The sequence below is a fragment of the Lissotriton vulgaris genome, chromosome 8 (genome assembly GCF_964263255.1).
Source record: "Lissotriton vulgaris chromosome 8, aLisVul1.2, whole genome shotgun sequence".
NCBI lineage: Eukaryota > Metazoa > Chordata > Amphibia > Caudata > Salamandridae > Lissotriton > Lissotriton vulgaris.
Window position 1 is genome coordinate 1304708739 of NC_141696.1, and position 15100 is coordinate 1304723838.

At 47.3% G+C, this 15100-nt stretch overlaps 1 protein-coding gene across 4 annotated transcripts in view; it reads left to right on the forward strand.

The window, feature by feature from the left end:
* The first annotated feature begins 5243 nt into the window (after positions 1–5243).
* NPAT (nuclear protein, coactivator of histone transcription) overlaps positions 5244–15100 on the forward strand; it is a 309386-nt gene continuing 299529 nt past the window's right edge. The window contains exon 1 of one of the 4 annotated variants that reach the window (XM_086935232.1): positions 5244–5401. In XM_086935232.1, coding sequence (XP_086791358.1) covers positions 5365–5401 — 37 coding nt within the window. In that variant the 5' untranslated portion in view covers positions 5244–5364. The remainder of the gene's footprint in view (positions 5402–15100) is intronic. The other 3 variants (XM_086935233.1, XM_086935235.1, XM_086935234.1) reach the window with 3 other exon arrangements.

Genomic DNA, 15100 nt, shown 5'->3' on the forward strand with positions numbered 1-15100 from the left:
CATCTTTCCTCTCCCGATCGACTCCTCCACCACCGGCCTCTTCGCACGCTTGTTGGGGGCCCAGGCGATCCGTCCGGGCCAGTACTCGGTTCAGGAGCCCAGAGCGACCAGTTCACGCAGCAAGCTGCCAGCGGCCCATCGCCCCCAGGCCCCAAGGCCAATGATATCCTCTGTGGCCCCTTGGCGCCACCAGTCCCGCTATGGCTGCAGGTGGCCACCCCGCCCCCGGGGGTCGGGGACCGCAACTCACAGTGCGTCGTACAGCGCTCGACGCCTCAGGCTCTGATTCCTTGTTCCGCGGCTCCGCAGAGGGGCCCCCTCTGCGATACGCGGGCCCCGTTCCTGGCGTGGATCGCAGTCACTGTCGGGGGGCCCGGTCTGTGCTCCCCGATCTCTCGCTCCGTTCCGGTGCTTGCTCTCCTCGGCCTCCAGCCCCTAAGTTGCAGCAAGTAATGGCTGCGGGCCGTCCGGCTCAGGCTTTTTATTTATTTATTTTATTTATTATTGCATTTCTTGAGCGCTCAGCTACCCGTAGGTTTCCCGGCGCTATGGGTGTGAAACAATATTAAAGATGAGAAGGGAAGGAAATCAACGAACTTACATATTAAAAAGCCAGGTTTTGATTCCCTTACGGAAGGTAAGGAGGCACATTTCGGAGCGCAGAGGGGGGGGGTAGAGAGTTCCAAAGAGAAGGCGCCAACAGAGCAAAAGAGCGACCGCCCATTTTTGCTCTCTTGATGCGTGGGATCCTGAGCGTATTGCAACACCGGATCCCGGTACCACCAGCGTTCCCTGCCAGCCCGGCTTATGCCCACTTTTCTTGGTGGTGAGGAGTTCCCAAGGGGGGCCGACGCCGTCAGCGTGTCCGGTACTCAAGGCCGGGTAGTCTTCACTTGTCAGGCCTACTTCCTGGCCTCCCGTCCTTCTCCTCTTCGGCCTGCCCGGCCCCCTCCTCCACTTAGGCCCAAGCCTCCGCGTGTCCTTTCTAGGTCCCCCCGGCGTTGCCAGCACAGTCACACTCTCCGCCCGGGGTGGCTGAGCCTCTTGCCTGCAGGCCTCGCCCCTACTGGCTCCTGTCTTCCGGGGCCTGTACCTCCCCCGCCGGTTAGGCCGCAGCCGGAGCCTCTCCTGTTATCCCCTGCCAGGCCCCCTGGTGTCCCAGCCCCCTCGCCGCTCACCCGAGGCAGAACCGGCCCCCGCAGCTCTGTACCTCCCGCGTCGTCCTGGGCAGCTCTGGCGTCTCTCCTCAAGGCAGCAGCAGCAGCGCCGCAGTCCTTCTAAGCTCCTCCTCAGGGCGGGGGTCGGGTTGCACACGCCGCCCTGTGCTCCGGGACCTCCGACAGCAAGGCCGCAGCCGGGGCCTTTCCTGCTGAATCCGGCCGGGCCCCCCCGGCGATGCCTTACACGGGCCTCACTCTCGGACCTTCGGGGCGGATCCGGTCAACGCCTCCTGCAGACCACCTCGGCCAGCTCCGGCGACCCCTCCCGGACTGGTAGCGTCGCCGCAGACCCCTCGGGTCTCTCAGCAAGGCGGGAGACGGGCCGCTGCTAGCCCTTCCCAGCGCTGCCCCGCTTGCCGGTTCTCTCGTCTCGCCGGACCGCTTGCAGGTGACTGTAGTCGCCTTCCATGTGCTTCCCCCACCTCCGGACACCAAACCTTAGGTCCGGCTGCAGGGTGGTCAGCAAATGAAGCAGGGCATGAAGTTCCGGGACGGGGAGCCTCCGGAAAGCACGTCCACTTAAGCCGCCATCTTGGCCACACCCAGTAACTGATAATTTTAACATCGGGAAGGGTGTGCGTCAAGGTTGCATCCTTGCCCCTTTTCTTTTTAATTTTTATATCAATGAACTAGACAGCGTATTGCAGGATGTAAAGGCTGACGGTCCTAGAGTCGGCAGGCGTGGTATTCCTGTTCTTTTATATGCGGACGATGCAGTTTTAATCTCCAGAACAGAGAGAGGTCTCCAAGCTTTATTAAATGCTTTTAATAATTTCATGATGGATAGGGACCTCCTGGTCAACAACTCTAAATCCTTTATTATGCAAGTTGGCCAACAACCAAGAAGGAACTTCTTATTTAAAATAGATAATGTAGCAATTCCCATCTCGAAGACATTCACTTATCTTCTGGTCTCTTTTGACTCCAAACTTAGCTGGGGCCCACACCTTGACAAAAAGAAAAAGGAATTGGTAAGGGTGAACGCTACTATTTTAAACTTTGCATCCAAATTAGGGAAAAAACTTAACAATGCCATGCGGAAACTTTATAACGCAAAATCAGTGGCATCTGCCGTTTATGTTATGTTATGTTATTATTTGATAAAGCGCAAACAGCTGCCCCAGCAAAGAGGCGTCCCGGCGCTAAAGAACCACGGAGACTCAACGGAGGACAGAAGGAAAACAGCTGGGAGGCCTAAAGGGAGGGGAATAGGTGGATTTTGACGGCTTTCCGGAAGGCAGACAGATTTTCCAATGAGCGGATGTTCACTGGCAGGGTGTTCCAAAGTTTGGCTCCCAGCACCCTGAAAGAACGTCCACCAGTGCGGGCTAGCTTTGTGCGGGGGACCGTCAGCAGATGTTGGTCTAGAGAGCGCAAGTTGCGCTGTGGCACATAAGGTGTGAGGAGTGGCCGGAGAAGTTCTGGGCGTCCAGTTTTAAGGATATTAAAGATCATGATGAGAGTTTTAAACTGGATTCGAGATTCGATGGGTAGCCAGTGCAGCTTTCGGATGACAGTGAAATATGGGGTTATGTGGCCGGTGAGCAACTACAGATTGCGGAAAATTCTTTTATGAAACGCCTCTTGTGTGTCCCAGCAGGCACATCTAATTTTGTAGTGCACGAAGAGCTAGGGGCGCAATATCTTTGTGATATTTTTTCACTACGCCCGTTGACTTGCTGGCTAAAATTGTGGCTGAATCAAGATTTTCCATTGACCCACCGGATTATGAGAGATTATTTGTCACAGGATAAGGCAATGGGTACACCCTGGTTAAAATACTTGAAATCGAACTTTTCTAAGCTTGGCCGCCTGGATTTGTTTGAGCACCCGAGTGGGATTGTGAGGGGTGATGTGGATGCAGTTAAGCAAGCCTTCTTTTTGGACAGAAAGCTTAAAAGGGAAGGTGAGGAGCTCCTGAAACCAAGTGTAAGAAGATTTGCTATGTTAAAAACAGGTGATATGATGGAGCCCTATCTGATGGGATCGCTGTCTTCCCATTAGAAGTTCCTGCTAACGAGGTTTAGATTTAATATTTTCCATCACTTGCTATTTAGACCTAAAAATGCTGCTTTTTTTAAACCTGCAGCTCCCTGTGGCTGCGACGGTGTGTCTCCACAGGATATGCTGCATTTTATATTTTTATGTAAATTTTATGAATACCCCCGCAAACGCTATTTGGTAGACCTTTTAAAGAAACTTAATTTTAACCGGATCAGACCAGCATTATTGTATCTGCAACTTTTGCAAAGTGACAGTATCTTTCAAGTAACTGAATTTTTAAAACTGTCCATCAGGTTGAGAAATTGTTTGGACCAATGATGGAATCTTAGTTAATTTGACTACAACTACTAATGAATTTGTTATGTATGAAAATTTGCTGCACCCTGCACTTTGTACTATCTGCTCAGGTTTTATAATTATTGTGTGTCTCAATGTTTTAAATTGTTTATAATGTAAATGCACTTTTATGGTTTGAATCAAAACCGAATAAAGCCTTTTGACTTGACTACTGAGAAAGTATAAGCCGTACGACCATTTACTCGCACCTATTGGACGCCTTACCTTCCGGAGTCAGTCAGGGTTGCAAGAATTATGAGCACAGGTGGAGCAGTATAAATTATTGCTCCTTAATTTGACTAATCATACGTTAATCAGTGTGTTGATGCATTAATTTGTGATATAATATGACGCAGTATCTTCATAAATTAAGAAGCCAGTTATATATTCTTAGTATAATCCTTAGTTATGGTGCATTGTGTTAACCAAGTGTATTGTGAACACAGGCATTACTGCGAGTAAGCCTTAGTTAAGCAGAGTTTTTCTCATTTTATACTTGTGAAGTTCTTTTCAAAATGCTCTCACGTTTTCTTTTTGAAGTGATATAAAGCCCCGAAATTAATGTTTTGTGCAAATCAATAAAGTCCATCTAAATCAGCCAGAACATATACTATGCATGTAAACGTAATACATGTAACATACAAAAAGGCTTGACTGCACTTCTCCAATGACTGTGTTGTCTTGAATCATGCAAAGAGAAAATAATGCAATTTTTTGGCATCAATGAGTTGCTTCTCACCCCATTCAGGGAATCACAGTATCCTAGAAAAGCGTGCTTGCTACTATTGAGTAAACATATAGGACAAAAAACATGAGAAACTATGATCATGTTAGTTGAGGAAGTATTCACAATTGTTTAACCTGTAACATTACACTCTGCGAGATATAAATTATGCAGTACAAGTGCATCATTAACAAGGTAAGCTACCTTACAATAAATTGTAGAGACGCATTTGTCACATTAGCAGAGCGGGGGGGGGATCGGACATGCCTCTGTAGTCACACTCTGTAATCTTGAGTGGGAACATAATATCACATCCAGGAGAAACACCGAGAAAACAGAGATGTGCGTTTGGGAGAGAAGGAAAAGAGCAAGCAGTAAGTCAAATGCGAACTCATTGAATTCAGTCCGAAAACGTAATGGATCCCTAATTACTCACTTCCTCAAGGGTGCCATGTAACAGCCATACCTAGTTGTTCCCCTTCTCCTCCCTATAATTGAAAAGGGAAGGACCCACCATCCATTTATACCGAGTTACAACAAAGCGAACTACAATAAGCCATTTGTAAACTTGGCAGTTAACACCCCATATGCAAACAAAGCAGGAAAGTAAAGGTCTAGCCCCTGCGCATGGGTCAGACGCACGTCTCACTACACCACGTTTCTCTCTAGTCTCGAATCCCAGACACCAATCTGATCTAGTAAAGATCTCGCTCGCAGACGCACAACACAGTAAAAGTACGCAGCTATAAAAACATCACGCTAGGCTCCATTTTGACCCAATCAGAAACCTGTATTTGAAGGGTACTAACGTGGAACGTGTGTCCTATTTAGCCATTGGCTGATAAGTAAAACTGGACTTCTTCTCTACCTTCGCGTCATTGGTGCATCCGAACAAAAACATTGTGACGCTAAATTGGCGCCGCTATCCCGATGAATTATTTCCGGTTGCTGTCAAAGAGGACGTCACTTCCGGACTGGGAGAAAGAGGCTTGTTTTTTTAGTTCGTTGGCGCAGTTTTCCGTTCCCTTCTCGGATTGGCCGAGGAGTGGGTACGGCGCTTACGAGTCCCGGGAACAGAGGATGCTACTCCCGTCCGATGTTGCGCGTCTGGTATTAGGTGAGAAGCTAAAGGAGATATTACAGAATTATACTTGTCCCAGTAGGGGGCATTTAGTTATTAGTGTTGTGAGCACAGCATAATCTGTATGACAACATTTCGCGTATTGATATGAACCATTACTGCGATATCAACGAACCTAAGAACAGCAGAACTATTACACAGAACTGAACGGGTTCTGCGAGTTCGCTATTCGAACCAGTTCAGACCCCCACAGTATCTGGTTTACAACCAACGAACTGCAGTATTGTTTTCAGAGCTATTTACGTACTGTGTAATACAAGCATTTACAATGCAATAGGTCTCGCAGCATTAAAGTTTGAGTTATTGGCATTGTGTATGACAATGCGTTGCATACAATTTTTAGCAAACTTTGAATTGGTGAGCAGTGAGAGTGTGTGCAAGAGTATGCTGTTGCTCACAGCTGTTATTATTCACACAGCCCTGAGGTTGCACCTCATGCACGGGGCTGAAGTAGTATTCACCCAGCTCTGATGATGCACCTGAGACAGTGCTCACAGCTGTTATTATTCAAACAGCTCTGATGATGCACCTGAGCACGGGGCTGATGCAGTTATTCTTCACACAGCTCTAATGATGCACCTGAGCATTGGGCTGACGCAGTTATTATTTGCACAGCTCTGATGATGCACCTCAGCATGGGGCTGCCGGCAGTTATTATTCACACAGCTCTGATGATGCACCTCAGGCACTGGGCTCACAGTCCTGCCAAGCGTCACGCAACACGTGTGACGCCCACGCATTTCAGTGCGGTGATCCGCATCACGCACTGAAATGAAATGTCACGCATTTTGCACCGGCCAGGCGAGCCAACGGCGCTTGTCACTGTGCCCGTCACTCACTGTGGCTTTCTGCTGCTCGAGGTGCCGCCTGTGTCCCAAACAGTAAGTAGCAGACTGCGCAGCTCTCTGAGAGCCGGCAGCAGGCGCTACAAATGTATCGAGTTGCGCTTGTCTGCCAGGAGAGCTGCCTGTTGCCCTGGAAACAGCTCAAACAGAATGCCGGCACATGATGACACCGCAGGGGCCGGGCTGCCTCCACAGTGCAGCCAATGATGATCACCAACGTGTCACCAGGGAGCCGGGTCCTAAATCCCGATGTGCGGTACTCCCGCTTCACGTCGTCCGGCTGCCAACAGGAAGTTAGTACGGTCGGCGGGGGAATCTGAGAGTGAGAGCGTGCGGGCTTCCTCAGTTGCTCACTCTCACAGCCTCGCTGCCTCAGCCTGCGCATACAAAATGTAATATTATTATTTACCGCCCGGCCGCCTGAGTGGTTGGGTGAGACGAGACCTGAACAGCAACATCATGATCCATTGAGTCACCTGCAGTGATTCACTGTGACTGTTACTACAGTCTCAGCAAATGGGCCCGTACATCAAGCATCGTAATCCTCCTGATGATTGCGGGAGACTCGAGTCTGGAGACCTGGGCCGTGCGGCTCACAGCCGGCAGTGTGACTGAGACAGAGAGATAGAACAAGTAGGTAATAAATGGCCAGGCAGCCGCCACTGTACGTTGTAGTCATGTGTTGTGAAGTTCAATTTGTAGTCTTACTTCTGTGAAGAGCTGGCAGGGTCCGAGGCAGCCTGATGCTGTCGGCCAGACACCAGAGAGAGGGGAGCAGGCCGGCGTCGCGTGAAATCATTAAATGCAGCTGTTCTCGAGCTGTCCTCCCCTGAATTCATTTCAAATAAGAGTATGCCTAGCCCTGGAGTCAGTGAGGGGCATAAAAGAAGAGTTATTGTGGTAATAAACTTGCAAATCTGTGCTCGGCTTTCCTTCCGACCTCCTACAAGTTCCACGCACACAAGAGTCACACCTACACTTGCAGCCACACACAGACTTGCACATAGCGTGGCCAGTCAGTGACACGCAGACACACACAACATTTACGGCACAACAGTTTTCTCAGACCGGTGGGCTGATGTAACATGATTTCGCTATGCTGGCTAAATGTTCATTTGACAGTTTTACTAATGCCACCATACATGATGATCTATCATTAACCTTCTGCACAGCGCCACCGTTGAATAGTTTTCTCTTGAAACTGGCAAACGCGTGTATTCTTAAAATAAACTTTCAGATTTTGTTTTCCATGTTAATCATTACCATTTTAAAATACGTATGTTGTAACCTGGTACAGTTTATCCGTGGTGATGGACCAGTTGTTTCTTTCATGAATGTGGCACAGGGATTCCGACTTTTTTTGGTGGCTGCTCTCTGAGATTACCACGCATTGTCATTGATTAACTGTTATGGCTTAACAAACCATTTGTTTTAACTGACATGTATACTAGACATAACATTCAACTTTATTAAACTATAGTCATGCTCCCAAACATGTATTTTATTGTTTGTTATGATGCCAAATATATCTGCCAAATGACCCTATTGTCAAAAGAAAGCAGGTTGGTGATCTTGTGTAGGCACTTAAGGTACATTGGGCAGTTTTGAGGCAGTTTTCATACCATAACATGGGCTAATTTGTGGAAACTATCTTATTGCATAGGCATAACTGTTGATTCAGTTTTTGGTTCTCTAACATGCATCACTAAAACTGCTACACGTAAGACATTTATATGTTACACATCAGAAGACTGAATATATGGCTATTTCACACATATGCAGTCTCAAAATTTGACAGCTATGTATTAGGTCAGTGCAATTACTCCAGATAGTTTACACACCCAAGGCATGGTATTCTTCCAAGATGCCAGGGGTTAACTTGTTTCACAGTTGGAATGAATATTATGTATGTGTGAGAATGATGTGTGGTGATTTCTGTCTGCGCCAGAGTCCAAAAGCCAAGCTGTCAATATACAATAAAATATGATATGGCGCTGCTCAATTTTAATGCAATCGCTGCAAACGTTTTGTGCCTAACCAGATAGAAACATAATACAGTACTGGTTGGCACAGTGGCCACTGTGTTATAGTGCTATAGGGTCCCAGTCTGCTACAGAAAGCACTGTGAATATGCTATGCTGTAAACTTTGCTTTTTAGGCTATTGCACAGTCATGAATGATCAGATCTATAAGATACTCTTCTGAGCAGCTACTGTGCCTGCCTGCCCCCCGTTACTGATCTCTGGTTATTGTGCTTCCATTTCTTGTGCTTTGGAGCGGTTTTAAGATCTCTGAGTTTCTCATTGCTCAAATGGCTGTCATTTCTGATATTTATGTGTTTCCCTCGTCTTCATTGCTTGATTTTGCTCGCGAGAAAGTGTCACTCATAGTCATTGAAATGTCACTGATAATTACACTGAAATTGTGAAAGTGTCACACTTAGCAATCTGAAACCTTGGCAGCTATGGGCTCACAGCTGTTATTATTCACACAGCTCTTATGATGCACCTCAGGCACGGGGCTGATGCAGTTATTATTCACACAGCTCTGATGCTGCACCTCAGCACGGGGCTCACAGCTGTTATTATTCACACAGCTCTGATGAGGCACCTCACGCACGGGCTCACAGAAAGTAAGGTGAACTGTTTTCCTTATATTAAAAAAGTATGAAGAAGTCGTGCCTCTGAGATCCCAACAGGAGCACCAAATCACCCTGGTGAATGTGATTAGGGTCCTACAGAGTCCCTAATCTCTTACAAACTGGGCTTCGCCGGAGATGAACCCGCACATCCTGCATCTGTTTTAAGTCCCATCCTGCTAGCCTTTATTATTTCAGTCCAACCTTGCAAAGAACCACTACGTGAGTTTTCCATTCATGCACTTGAAATCAAAAGGTCCGCTTCTGCGGTAGAATAGCCAACTGGCCAGATAGGGGCTATATTTCGCCAGTCCCACCTACATTGGCCAGGCTGGTACATGGAAGTATCGGGAACGCTATTACAACTGACCGCGGTGGGGTGAGGAGGAATGAAATTAATGTATTGCATTTGAGCTTCTTCTCCTTTTATTGTCCTTGCAAGGTACGTTAAGCTATATTGTCTCTTGTGACTATGAAACTTTGTTTTCTATGGGTTGTTGTTATTCTATGCTATCGTAAAACACGTTTTGCTTTGTAACCTGGTTTTTCTTTACCCAAGGAAGTGAGCGCAGTGGGCGGTGCTGGCCCAGCCATAGTGGCAAGCGCCTAGATCCTGGTGCTGTGTGAGTGGCCGCTAAATGGGGCGCGGGTCACACTGCTACAGGTGGGGGCAGTTGCGTGGGGCTGCAGTGTGCACAGAGGACCGGGGGAGGGGCCGTGGTGCAGGAAGGCGCGGTTACCTGGGTGTGGAAGGTCGTGCCGCCTTCCCTCCAGCATCCCCCCTGCTCGCGGCTGTCCCGGGCTTCTTCTCGTGCTTGTGGCGGTGTTGTTGAGCTCTCTCCCGTTTGCCCTGGCCGGGGAGAGAGGCCTCGGTGGGAGAGGAGCTGCTGCGGCCGGGCGGGTGAAGGGACTTGGTGAAGAAGTTGAAGAGGGTGCTCTGACGGGACATGGCGGCGGCTGCGCTCAGGCTCTGCTCGGGCTCCGCTGTTGCTGCACACGGGATCTGACCGGGTAGCGCGGAGCAGCACTGGCGGGAAACCAGCAGCGAGGAGGAGGGTTCTGTCAGAGCAGCACAGCCAATCGGCGTCAGCCTGCATGTCATAGTCCCGGTCGCACAGCCAATCAATGCCCGGTCGCCCAATGCCTCATATGCGCGTAGGGAGCCCAAGGAACATATTTCAGTCAGGTGCAACGTCATCACCACTTGGAGGCTGCAGAAGTCCGGAGTGGCGGTAAGTGGGCTTTAGTTGTAGGGGGGGGTGTCTCGGTGCGCTCGTGTGTGTGCGCACGTGTGTGTATGTGTGCGGCGGCGGGGGAGGCTCGGTGCACGTGTGTGTGTGTGCACGTGTGTGTGTGTGCACGTGTGTGTGTGTGTGTGTGTGTGTGTGTGTGTGTGTGTGTGTGTGTGTGTGTGTGTGTGTGTGTGTGTGTGTGTGTGTGTGTGTGTGTGTGTGTGTGTGTGTGTGTGTGTGTGTGTGTGTGTGTGTGTGTGTGTGTGTGTGTGTGTGTGTGTGTGTGTCCGCGCCCGCGCCCGCGCGTGTGTATGTGCGCAACGGGGGGGGCGTCTCTGTATGTGTGCGTGCGTGCATGGGCGCTCGTGTGTGTGTGCATGCGCGTGGCCGGGTCCTGTCTCCTGGAAAGCTGCGTCGCTAACAATAGGTCTCTGACGAGACTGCGCTTTCGCGTGGTTAACACCACAAGACCTAACAAAAAGTAGGGAGGGGTGAAGGAGAGTTTGTGAAGTAGGAGTAGAAAGACCATAGGCACAGTGGAAGAACTTTCTCACATACGCTGGCTGCCATTCTTTTCAAATGAGAGTTCTTTGATTCAAAAATGTTATCATGTAGCTTCCTCAGCTTTCCCATACTATGAAAACAACCAATATTCATACAAATCACCATGATTTATAGTACATTTCTTCTAACATTCCATTATCAATCTTGAAACACATTAAACAATTTTCCGACTAGCCCCAGATAATGAAAAAACAAGCTTTCCGAATTTCCTATCATCAGTAATTTGTACAATTATGCAATACAAATATAGGCTTTGGGCACTGCGAAGCACTGGTCAGAAAATCTGTACAAACTGAATAGTGCTCCATGCATTGCACGGAGACAAACATCTTTGTCATTGAGCAATGTGTAATTAAATCCCTTTGTGGTGCCGGGTAGCAAACATTCCCATTCATAATATATTTTGGATACAATTTTCTAGTGTCCATTGCTAGTGTGTTTGAGGTATGGGGACGGACATTCCCTCGTGCATTTCCATATGTGAATCTTAATTCAGCCTTGTACACACCGAGACAGGACCCAAGCAAACAAACAACAAAATAATTCAACAAATGCTTTTTGAAAGGTAAGGCGCAGCATGTTAGAAAATCGGAACAGAGTAGGTGTATCGAATTTGCTCGAGACAATCAAGAGGCTGAATTATGTAAGAGAACCTTCCATTCTCATAACTAGCTTTCACTTTCAAAAACCCTATTGCCAGGCAGATTGGGGTGCCTATATAAATACAGAGCCCCGGCATATAAAATGAAGCTCCTGCACATTCGTTCACTGGAGACAGCTGGCAGCAAGCGAATACTATTCAAAATTAAAAACACAACTTCTCAGAAAAGACGTACCACATTCAGCAATTACTCAAGAATAAAGTTACATTCCATTGGTCCCAATTGTGCCAACATGCGTTTGACCACATTAAAAAAGAAATAAGTGGTGCACCTTCTCTTAAAGGTTTTGATCCTAAAGCTCAGATTTTCATTACAATAGATGCCAGCAACAAAGGGCTTGGAGCTGTTCTCTCACAGAAGGACTCTGACAACAATGATTGGGTGGTAGCTTTCGCGTCTCGTTCACTGACCACTGCAGAAGAAAGGTATTCAGTGATATAACGTGAAATGCTTGCATGCTCATGGGCTCTCAACTACTTTAGAGTTTGTCTGGGGTTACAACGTTAATTTACGAACAGATCACAAACCCCTTATCAAAATTCTTTCATCAGCAGGCTTACAAAACACTTCTCCTAGACTAAGTAAAATGTCTGTTAAATTGCTAGATTACAGCTATACAGTTGAATACTGGCCTGGTGTCAAGAACAAAGTTGCAGACTCTCTAAGTAGATTACCTTTACCTAATGAGGAAGTCAATGAACATCCGGAAGACAATGCGACAGTAGCTCTACTTTTTGATGAAGATTTTGATGGTATTACAAGAACAGAATGAAAAAAACACATGCAAAGAGATCTCACACTACAAAACGTCTGTAAATACATCAAAAGTCAGTGGTCTGATAAAAAACACCTTGACAAATAATGCCACTATTTTTTTGGGGAACTAAGAAATGAATTAAGTGTTGAAAATGATATACTATTTAGGATAGGAAAAGCTGTTCAGAAACCCCCCCCCCCGACACGCTCAAAAAAAAAATTCTTAAACTTTGCCACATTGGTCACCTTGGAATCTCTGAGACTAAATAAAGAATCAAAAACAACTATTGGTGGCCTGGGGGTCGATAAACAAATTGAAGTCCTAATCAGAGACTGCCTAAGTTTCAATGACTCAGACAAAAGTCTCAAGGTTTCAATAATATCCACGAGCATGCCATGGGAAAAATTAGGTTTGGGCATAACAGGGCCCATTGAAGGTCATGATGGTTTCATCAAGTCATGGATCATTTTTCAAAATGGCCAGAGACTAGTGCTGATAGCACCTGTGTCATTTCATTTTTTGGACACACTTCATGAGTGAGGGGTTACCTAAGTGCATCCTAACCGACAATGGACCACAATTCTCTTCTGATGCATTCAAATCGTTCCTTGAGAGGAATTGTTTAACTCGCAACACGACCAGGCTCTATCATCCTGAAGGAAATGGACTAGTTGAACGCTTCAACAGAGTCATTAAAGGCAACCTACAATTATCCTGAAATAGCAATCTTAATTGGGAAGAAGAGATTTTTAAGCTCATCTGGGTTTACAGAATCGCACCCAGTGCCAGCACGAATGAATCTCCTTTTGTCCTCATGAGGAGCAGACAACCCATTAGCAGAGACTTAGGGTGGATGCCAACATCAAAGCAAATTGAATGGTCACCTGAAACCATCAGAAGCAACATTGAGAAAGCGCAAATGTGCTTTAAAGAATGGTATGACAATAGACATGGTGTCAAGGATCACTTGTTTAAGGTTGGTGATCTGGTTAAAGTTCGCCTAGAAAGAAAAGTAAAGAAAGGAGAAAGTAGATTCACTACACCCCTTTGCAACTGCAAGTTGTACAACAACGCAGCTAAACTCAGTGATGGCAAAGTGTGGCATATGAACAGATTAGCTAAATGCAGTGCAGATGGCCAACAACTTAGTCAACAACTTGTGAGCAGATGTAATAATGATTTATGGGTTGATTATGACGGAACAGAAAATGGACCAAGATTTATGAATTCTAGTAACGAAATGCATCTAAGAAATAATGACTCCAGTGTTGATGACGTCCCATCTTCTACTGAACCAACTGATCATCACACACCTGACTTCAGTGATGAAATTGATTCGCACTCTGATTCAGATGTTGCGGGTGACAGTCATGGTATCACAGAAAGATTTGGTAGACTCATCAACAAACCTAAAAATTCAACGATTTTATATGTGACTAACATCACTTGTCAGCAATGTTTTAAGAGAGAAAGATGTGTTGTAATTACAGTTACTGCCGCGTGCCATGGCTATGGTGCGTGACAGTAACTGACTCGCGACTTACTTGCACAAGAGCAGGGATTATGTTGTATCACATGCGGTTAATGTTAACGTCTTCGCCAGACAGTTGTACCTGAGCTGCAGGACCGTATAGACGTGTATGGGGCTGTTATAATAAATCTTCACGTAACGAGCCTCATCCGCTCTGCTTCATTATTACATAGAGCTTTGTAATCGTGCATGAGGATCTTGAACTGGCATCTCTTCTGGATGGGGAGCCTGTGGAGGTTCCTGAGGTGGGTGGTGGAGGGGAGGGGGCGGTGATGTGGGTCGGTTTGGGAAGGTCCAGGATGAGTTTGGCTGCAGCATTCTTTATGGCCTGGAGTTGCCCGTGGAGCTGGGTGGAGATGCTGACAATGAGGGGCTTAGTGATGGTCTTTAAGATTCTGTGGAGCGAAGGGTGTGGAAGCAGGAGCAGGCGCTTTGACTTGTCGTTTCATGGTCAGTTCATTGTGGATAATGGCTAAGTTGTGTGCAATGTCTGTATGTGTCGGTGTTACTCCAAGTTCTGCTGGGCACCAGCTGTGGACTCATTCGGGAGTGTTCTTCCCAAAGATCAGTACTTCTGTCTTGTGGGAATTGAGTTTATGGCAGTTATCTTTCAACCAGTGGGCTAAGTTGGTCATGGTTTTGCAGAAGTTGGTGCTAGGGTTGGAGGGTCTTCGGTGAGCGAGAGGAGAAGTCTAGTGTCATTTGCGTTATGAAATTATGTTAAGGCTGAGGTATCTGACAATGTCTGCAAGGCCGGGTCATGTAGTTGTTGAGCAGGGTGGGGTTGAGGGATGATCCTTGGGGTACACCGCATATGATGTTTTTGGTTTCAGAGCTGAAGGGTTGTAGCCCAGATGCGTTGTGTGAGTCCTGTAAGGAAGGAGGCGAGCCACATGAGGGCTTTTTGTTGTTTGCCGATGTTCCAGAGTCTGTTGATCAGGGTGTGGTGAGAAACGGTGTCAGACGCTGCTGAGAGGTTGAAGAGACTCAAGGCCTCAGTCTGTGGTCGAGGAGAGTTCTGATGGCGTCTTTGACGCCTATCGGTGTAGTCTTGGTGCTGTGGTTGGCACGTAATCCTGCTTGGGAGGCGTCAAGTAGGTGGTTTGTTCCAGGTGTTCAGTGAGCTGTTGATTGATGGCCTTCTCGAGCTAGATACGTGAGCAGGGAGATCGGTTTATAATTTTTGAGTTCACTGGGGCCGGCGGAGGGTTTCTTTAGGAGGGTGTCTGACCTCTGCTTGTTTCTATCTGTCCGGGAAGACTGCTGTGGTGATGGAGGTATTGATGATGCTGTTGAGTTCCAGGCTGATTGGGTCGGTTCAGAGGTTTAAAAGGCGGTGGGGGCAGGGGTCGCTGGGTGCCCCAGAGTGGATGGATGACATGATGGCCGTGTTTGTCTGCGTGGTAAGCAGAGACCATGTGGTAATCATTCGGCTGGTATGTGCTG